Source organism: Myxine glutinosa, chromosome 12, assembly GCF_964187855.1.
Source record: "Myxine glutinosa chromosome 12, kmMyxGlut1.1, whole genome shotgun sequence".
NCBI classification, from domain to species: domain Eukaryota; kingdom Metazoa; phylum Chordata; class Myxini; order Myxiniformes; family Myxinidae; genus Myxine; species Myxine glutinosa.
Window position 1 is genome coordinate 42,520,788 of NC_136272.1, and position 9,325 is coordinate 42,530,112.

Sequence of the window (9,325 nt, forward strand, 5' to 3'; positions counted from 1 at the left end):
AGCAGTGGAATGGTGTGAGCTAACCGGCTTGAGATCCTTCTGATCCATGTTTTGTAAATGGTTCATTATTTGATAACAACACAATACTGTCCAATTCACTCAGACTCAAGGGGCATCTATTATGTATGACGCCCATATGGATATTGGCGGAACAACAGATGTAATTGGCCTCAGTGGTGAAGTTGTGGGCTTGTGACCCTACCACCCTCTGCCCTGCATGTTGGACATGCATGCCATTCCCCTTCCCACTTAAAAATGTTGATCCATAGATTTGTGGTCATTTCCAAATGTTTAATATGGGCCAGGCATAGGGTACTCATCAGATAGTTGGTGTACTGAGTAGGCGTAGTGGTGGACTACGTGACTACTGTTGCCGAGAGAATTTGCACAGTTAGCCCTCAGATTATGCCAGACCAAAATGAAATGAAAATGCAAATCGGATAGTTCTGCTTTGATTACTACCTTCCATTCATACACACCTCAGCTCTCACGCCGTTGGACTTGTGTTTGTGTGAATGCACCAAATGACTAATGTTTCGTTTTTTGTATTTCGATTTCAGTATATAATATCTGCATTTTTTTTTATTCTTGTGTTCTTATTTCTGTTTACCTCATCAAAAAAAATACGAATGGGTCTAACGTTTTTGTTTCCACTGCAGGTTATTTTGTCGAAACTTCTGCCAGTTTTGGAGCGGCTGCTGCAGAGAATTGTGCCTAGGGATCATAACTCTGAGGAAACTAGCATTGATGGGTTCTCCATGGCTGAGGCAAAACTTCTGAGTTGGGCACTTAGCAAGATTAATACTTCCTCGGCAAAACTGTTGGCAACCGAGCCTCGTGCCATGGCAATCCTGCTGCTTGCCATAAAGGCTCCTGCTTCGGTGACTTTACCACTTCCCGGCCAACCACGACTCCAAACAATTGCATTGAGATTGGTGAGAGCATGCGTACCAACATAAACATCTTCCTCCATGGGGTTTATTCATAAAAAGGTGCAAGATGTGGTTACTTTCTATGCTCCTGCCAACGAAGTCACTGATTGCGATGGATTTGTGCTTCAGTCGAGGTGTTGCATCACAAAGTTTTGGACATTCCTCTAGTGACTCGTCTGCAATCATTAGTTGGATATTAGTGTCCTTCCGCAAAGAGTTGGTGAGTTATCACGGGCACTTTGGCCAAATTTCAAAGACCTCTGTGAATTGCTGTAACACTTGTTCTCTTAAAATGCAAAAATAAACAAAATAAAAAAAATCCTAACCCAAAGCCGTTGGTACAACAAACACCCCATCACACTTCTTGTTACCTCCGCTCACCGAAGGTAGACGGAGGTTATATTTTCACCCCTGTCTGCCTCTTTGTGTGCAGCCTGGTGTTGGCTTAGCGGCTCGGGTGCCGGCTTGGGATCCGGCTTGGGATCCTAGGATCCTGGGTTCGAATCCCGGTCGATCGCTGAATTAACACCAGGGGGGTTGACTCAGCCTGTCATCCTTCCGAGGTCGGCAAATTGAGTACCAGCTTGCTGGGATGAATGATCCCGGTGTGTACCACGGTTTAGAATAGGTACACCGTATCCCTGCGCACGTAAGAGCATGACCAAGGGTTGGCGTCAGGAAGAGCATCCGGCCATAAAAACATTGCCTCAAACAGGGAAACATGATTGTCATGGGGCCCGCAAGGCTAACCCCCGCTCTAGCGGGGAAAATGGCCTTAAAACGATCATTCATTCATTCTGCCTCTTTGTGTGCATGATGTCTCAAAAAGTTATGGATGGATTTGGACGAAACCTGGTGGACAGGTTGTGTGTGTGACGCGGAAGAATCAATTCAATTTTGGTGCCGATCCGGATCTGGATCCAGCTCGGAGAATTTTTAAAGTGATTCTTCACCATTGGGTGATATGGCCAACGAGGCGGAGGTTTACTCTCTACTGAGTACCGTTCTAGTTAATAATGTGACAGTTAACAGGAGTGAATGAAGAACAGGTCAATGAGTTGCATTGTGTATTACGGTTGTTACGCAGACTTGATCCTTTTTTCCGCAAAGAGAACAAAGGTTTTGATAAAGACATACTTTGAAAAATAAATAAATTAATAAACCCCAACATGTTTGTGGAAACCAGTGTGGCAGCTACATTCAAATGTAAGGTGTGCACAGAGGCAGCTGCAGATGGAGGAAATGTTGATTTGGATCTTGGAGATGGCGTGAAGCTGGAAGGTGTGAAAACATTTTGCTATTTCGGAGACATGCTGAATGGAGAAGGTGGATCAGACTCGGCAACGGTTGCTAGAGTGAGATATGCATGGAAGAGGTTTCGGGAACTGAGTGGCGTGCTGATGAGGAGGGGAGTGTCGTTGAAGCTGAAGGGAAAGGTGTATGCTGCATGTGTGAGAAGTGTTATGATTTATGGGAGCGAGACATGGGTAATGAATGTAAAGCAGCAACGAAGGCTGGAAAGGGTGGAAATGCGAATGGTTCGGTGGATGTGCGGAGTATCGTTGAGAGAGGGGAAGACAAATGATGAATTGCGAAAGATGATGGGAAAAGAGCCTGTGATTGATGCTTTGAAGAGGAACAGGTTGAGATGGTTTGGTCATGTGTTGAGGAAGGATGAAAGTGACTGGTTGAGAAGAGTGATGGAAATGAATGTAGAAGGAAGTAGAGGATGGGGAAGACCGAGAAAGACTTGGCTGAAGATGGTGGAAGAAGAAATGCGGGCCAGGGCGTTAACAAGGAGAGATTCAGAAAATAGGGCAAAATGGAGAAGATTGTCATGGGGACCGCAAGGCTAACCGCCGCTCTTGCAGGGAAAATGGCCTTAAAATGCATGTTGTTGTTGTATGCTTGTGGAAACCATTGTGATACACTTATATATTTATTTTTCATTTGGAGCAAAAAATATTCACCAAACAATTATATTTAATTGACTTTTTGAAAACCTTCCCTTGCTCGTTAAAAAGTTAAAATGGATATGCAATGATGCTTCCTCCTTTTTCTCTCTATACCTCAGATAACGAAGAAATTTTTTACTGCACTTCCGAGTGCAGCATTACAGCGCACTGTACTGTCAGCAATGTTCGACCTGCTTGTCGATTGCAGAAATCCACAAACCATGCACGACGTGGGATTTGTCTTTAAAGGGGTAAGGTCAGCTCTATATCACCACACCAGAGGTTTTAGATGTGGACAGCTTGAGAACGGTAATTGAATTATCATGAGCATTGTGTTGTGATATGATACGAGTGAGAGTGAGAGTTGGCCAGTTTACCATTTTTGACTTTGCAGCTCTCTTTGAATGCTGATATGGTTGCTGAGGAATTGTGCTTGCCTAAGCCAATTGGTAGACGCACAGTCATGCAGAGGAGGCGGACGAATCAAAAAAAGACTCTGTGCGTTGAGGCTGGAGAGACACAAGAGAGGTGAGATGCAGCTCTGTTTTTTATTTCTGTTTTGGATATACAGTAAACCCTCGTCCAACGCGGGTCTTCACAACGTGGATTCGTTTGTACGCGTGGGAATAAATGCGATGCTTATTTCCCAAACACTCATAAAACTTGATTAAAATGTCTCCCACCATCTTCTACTGCCTGTGCTGTTTCAGTCTGCATAGCGTCGCAGTTGAGTGAGCTTGTGCCCAGGCGATTTTTTTTTTTAACTCAACGTTATTTAGCCGCATACTGTGCGCTTGAATACAGTATGGCACCGCCAAGTCAATTCTCTCCAAATGGTAGTCAGGTCAGGTATGGGAGGATGCGCCCGAGCAGCACGTCACCATGTTCTCCTTCCAGCCTGCTGGAGCCTGCTGTCTCCAGGAGCCTGCTGACTATCCCCCAGGCAGATTACTGGCCCATCCATATCTCCTTGAGATGCTGATCAACCTGCTGCAACAACGATGCACATGGTTGGCCCATTGGTCTCCTCCACTCATGAAGCTCCCTCGCTGAGAGAATCTGATGAGCAGGATCAGCGTCAGGAAAACAAGCCACATGACCATACAGGTATGGTTAACGCTCACAGACTATACAGGTAACAAATCACATCTGAGTCCCAATCAGCAAATGCTCATCAGTCACAAAGTCCAACCAGCGATAGCCAAGGATTCTACCAAGAGACCTGGTACTGAAGGAGTTAAGTCTTTGTCTCAGATCCTTGGGACACAGTCCAAGTCTCTCATCCATAGATTAAGACTGTAAGCACCAATGACTTAAAGACTAGGACTTTTGCTCTGCATAGGTACCGAAAGCGCCACATCCGATGGTCCAGTGAATTCATAACTCCCCAGGCCTGACCCAGACATCTATGGACTTCTCACTCACAACATGTGGAGACATGAACATCACTGCCAAGGGAAGTGAATCTATCTGTGACATCAACATTCTTACCACAGCCTGGTACATACAAGGTAGCAGCATCCACAATGTCATTGAACATGCCTAGATATATCTTGGTCTTAACCCAGGAGACCAGTAATCTAAGTGGCTCCAACTCCTCATTCAATGCCTTGATGGCCCCGAAGGATGTCCACAGTCTCCGCAATGATGACCATCATCTGCGCAATCAAGGTCAGAGCTCTTGACACTCCCAAACGATGCATCACAACTATAACTCTCCAACATCCTCCCTATAATCCAGTCCATACAAGCGCTGAAATGAGTGGGGGCCTATACACACCCCTGATGAACTCCAGTAACAACTGGAAATAAGTCAGAGATGGAACCACCACACCTCACAGCATTCCCAGTAACAGAGTATAGTTTGGAAATCAGATTGATCGGCTTTGGTGCCGTCCCACGAAGACGAGGATCCTCCAGAGGGCATCCCAATTCACTGAATGAAACGCTTTGTGGAGATCAACATTGGCTGCAAGCAACTCCTGCTGAAGCTCTCGCCTGTGTTCGGTGAGGACCTGAAGAGCAAGATACAAGTGGTAGTGGAGTGAAGAAATGCCATAACGAAAATCGTTATTTTAGACAAATTGCGGTGCCGGATTCAGGGGAGCATCAGTCGGCCATGTGTATATCACGAGTCCACCCTATGCACAATTAGTTCAAGCCCGACTTCCTGGAGTGTATAACAGAAAAAGGCTATGCCCCAGAACAGGTGTTCAACGCTAAAATTATGCTTTTTACAAGAAAATGGGTAACAGGGGACATACACATTCAATGAACAGAAGGTAGCACATGGATATGTCTTTCAAGGATCGGATTTCACCTCTTTTTCTTGTGGAAATGCATCTGGCGACTTAAAATGCAAACCTTTCGTGCCACGACATGCCCACCGGCGACAATGACCCCCTCGACCTCAAACAAATAACCCCTTCCCCAGCATACAAATTTATATAGAGTATGAGGTTTTTATTCACAAAAAAAAAGTAAAAATAAACATTTGTCTGTATTTTTTCGTTTTACGGCTGCGTTCCCCTATCCCCATTTATCCCATAAGGTATTGAGCTTGCACAGCAAGTTTTGTGGAACCCCCGCATTGGATGAGCATTTACTGTACTTGTCATTCTGATAACCTCAGCTACAAACCACTTACAATTGTACTTTTGCTTGTTAAATTTTTCTGCCTTTGTGCGTTTGCAACATCCCTTTCCATTTTCCATTCGTAATGACTTGAAGCCCCTGTGAAGCTGGCACTCAAGCTGAGCAGCAAACCCGTGCCTGGTGCCGTGTCACTCTTATTTTGGAGATGCTACAAACCAAGAAAAAGATTCAGCAGCCAGGGATGCTGCTACCAGCGCTGTTTGGCATGCTGGCGAGGTGAGGCTTGCAGTGCCATGGCCACATGTTGCCATGACAATATAAATACAGCAGCCACCACTTAATTGGGACTCGTATAAATGGGAACATTGCTTAAACTAGGTGTGTCTCTTTGAAATGGACCTTCCACATGTTATTTTTACCTGCTCGATGGGAAGCAACCTCAGATAATTGGAATTCTTTTGTTGGGCTGAATGAAGTCAGTTTTGGCACATCATGTCCTTACAGAGCTGAAAGGATGTCCTCGAGGTATGCACACTAAGCTGTCTAGCCTGGCATGTCTAGCCTGGGGCCTAGAGGTATACACACTAAGCTGTCTAGCCTGAGGTTGAATCCCCACCCAGCTATAAACTGCCATTCTGGTGTTTCACAGGCAGGGTCATTCATCAATGCATGTGCCATCCCTCGGATGGACGTTAAACGGGCATCCCATCTGCTAGCATTTGTTGGTGGACGTTAAATATCCCATGGTGTCCTGCACATTGAGTAGGTGCGCTATCGCTGGCACCATGAACAAATTCCAAATTCTTTCCATAACCAGTAGAGGGCATTGCTGCAGCCACGCCCTCTGCCAATGATGCTACCTCGCAGCCTTGAGCTGCACATGAACAAAGAAGACATGTCCTTATCCCACACAGAATGCAGGTAACAGGACTTTTGTGCAGTGGTGCAGCACATTTTATGAGCGCAATTCAGTGGCATATGTGGGAGGGCCTTTATATGGACGTGATGTCATCATATGACTCATTGGAGGACATATTAATTGTTTTAGCACATCTACATTGCTTTTAGCAAAAGTCATATGCAGAATGGTGCCTTCAAATAAATGTGTAGATTAACTTTGTTACAGAAAGTTGAACTTCTTAGTAGCCTTGAGTTACCTGGGGTGACTCGGACATCTGCCGATGAGAAGTTTCGAGTCTATACGTCTCAAGTGTCCAGACCTACCATGGCCCACCAGATTGACATCATCCTGCACGAAATGAGAAAAGTCTATTTTAAACTGGGCAGAGCGAAACAGATAGACAAGAGTAATTCAAATTTAAATGCAGGCTGCATAATTGTAAGAAATTGCTAATTATTTCCCCTTGAAGCTGAATAATGATGGGTGAGGGGTGAGATTAAAAAAAAATTATCTATTATTTATTATTGCCAGGCGTTGCTCAGCTAACACCTGAAAAAAGACTGGCAATTGTAACTTTGAGAAAAGAAGGCCAATCCTTGAGACAAATCGCAAAAAAATTACAAGTGTCAGTAAATCCTTGTGAATACTTGTTGCTTGTGCCATGAAACGACAAAACGAAACTGGTAAAAATGTGCATAGAAAACGTTCTGGTCGACCAAGAATCACAACAGAATCGCAGGACAAGTAATCCGAGTCACCAGTCTGCGCAACAGACGTCTTACAGCACCGGAAATTAGAGCCCAGCGAGACAGCTCCAGCATTGCAACTGTTTAAAGGCCTTCTTTTCTCAAAGTTACAATTGCCTGTCTTTTTCTGGTGTTAGCTGAACTTTGGCACTCATGTTTGTGCAATCTAAAACACAAAAACACTCATTAAATTGTCTGCCTGGAAGCTAACCCCTGCTCTAGCAGGGAAAATGGCCTTAAAATGCCTGTTGTTGTTGTTGTTGTTGTTGTTGTTGAGATTGTATGGCTGGCCTTTCTGTAAACATTTTTTTCAACACCTGACAATAATAGGCATCGCACATGATGAAGAAACTAAGCACAAATATTCCTTCCACACAGAGCAGAGTATTTGAAGACAAAGCAAAGTTTGAGCAGAGTTTTTGCTCCTGAGATGAACCGTTAATAACATTATCTACGCGTTTCAGTTTGGATTTAGTATTGCACTTTTCGACCTATTTCCAAAAATTGCTTTAAACCTAAGTTTCACACAAGAAAGATGCATTGAAGCACAATATTTTATCAGAAGATAAGCAGATATGTCTTTGGTAACAGTTTTGTTCACATCTTATGTTAATTTTGCACATTAAACACATTGTTGGGTGTACCTAAACTTTTGACTGGTTTTATACATATATATATCTGTATAAATCCGCTTCCGCTTCCGGTCTGGTATGAAGATGACGCAGGCGTCACATACTCGCCGCTTCTTCGACCGGGCCACTGTCGGTTGCTTTCTTTTTTGGTGGTCGTGCGGATTTTTTGGCCATTGAGTCTGCCCTCTGCATAGCCCCGGCTCTGCTCCCTGCTTCGCCTGCCCGGCTCCTTCGCCTGCTCGCTGTTTCCTCGGGCGCGCTCTCGTGGGTTGTGACCATTGCAGCGGTTTGGTGGCGGTTTCCCGCCGTGATCTAGATTTGTAGCGGCGGCGGTCGATTGCCGCTGCATTTGCCGCTTTGCCGTGATCAACCTTGGCCTCGTGATCGTCTCTTTGCTCCTGCCTGCCCTCTGCTTGGTCCCGGCTCTTTTCCTGGCTTCACCTACCTGGCTCCTTCGTTTCCTCGGGCCCGCTCTCGTGGGTTGGGACCATTGTTTCACCTCCTCAACCTTGGCCTCGTCTCGTCTCTCCGCTCCTGCCTGGCATGGCTCTGCGGTACTCCGCCGCAAGGCTCCTTCTGCTCAATACCCGCTCCACCCCATCATGCATCTCTGCCATCAAATCAAATGGACTCCTCCGACGACCCAGGTACATTCACCGTGGCTCCGGTCGTAAGTTTGTTTATTTGCAATCAGGTCACTCCATCCCCGTCCTCTGGTCGGCTCAGTGCACTCTCACTCTTCGTCCCAGCGCACCTGGTCACAGCAACGCACACGATCGCACCTGGTCACAGCAACGCACACGATCGCACCTCCTGCCTACGAACCCTGGCTAAATCACCTGAATTCATCCCTGCTGTTCAAAACAACATCAAGCTCACCCTGTTCAACACCCGGTCCCTCAACAACAAATGCCTCATCCTGAACGAATACATCCTGGATAACAAACTGGACTTTCTCTGTCTCACTGAAACCTGGCAACAACCTCTGGACTACTACACGCTCAACCTCACCACACCCAATGGATATTCCTACGTCAATAAACCACGCTCAGAGGGCCGAGGTGGTGGAATTGCCGTTATCCACCGTCAAGACATCAAGACCAACCTCATCTCCATCTCATCTGCTCCATCATTTGAACACCTGGCTTTTAAACTCTCTGGTCGCACGCAGTCAGTCATGGCTGTCGTCTACCGCCCTCCCAAACCACACCCATCATTCCTGTCTGACTTCTCCTACTTTCTGACCCAGCTATGTTCCCTCTCCCCCTCAATCCTCCTCCTTGGTGATTTCAATATCCACATGGACTCCACTGACTCCACAATAACCACTGACTTCACTGATTTACTCACCTGCTTTAACCTCACTCAACATGTCGACTTTCCTACCCATATCCGTGGTCACATTTTGGACCTTGTCTGCTCCACTGGATTAAATTTGCACCATCTCTCTGGCTCCGACCTCACCCTCTCTGACCACTTAGCCATCACTCTGACCATCAACATCCCCGCCCCAACACCAAGGCATTATCGCACTATCAACTTCCGTAAGCTAAACGCTCTTTCA

At 45.8% G+C, this 9,325-nt stretch overlaps 1 protein-coding gene across 1 annotated transcript in view; it reads left to right on the top strand.

The window, feature by feature from the left end:
- Positions 1-5,758, top strand: part of HEATR1 (HEAT repeat containing 1) — a gene marked incomplete at its 3' end in the record, with an annotated part of 95,092 nt that extends 89,334 nt beyond the window's left edge. The window contains 4 exon segments of the mRNA XM_078766309.1: positions 660-935; positions 3,007-3,138; positions 3,282-3,415; positions 5,618-5,758. Of these exon segments, the coding sequence (XP_078622435.1) occupies positions 660-935; positions 3,007-3,138; positions 3,282-3,415; positions 5,618-5,758 (683 nt within the window).
- Positions 5,759-9,325: the final 3,567 nt, after the last annotated feature.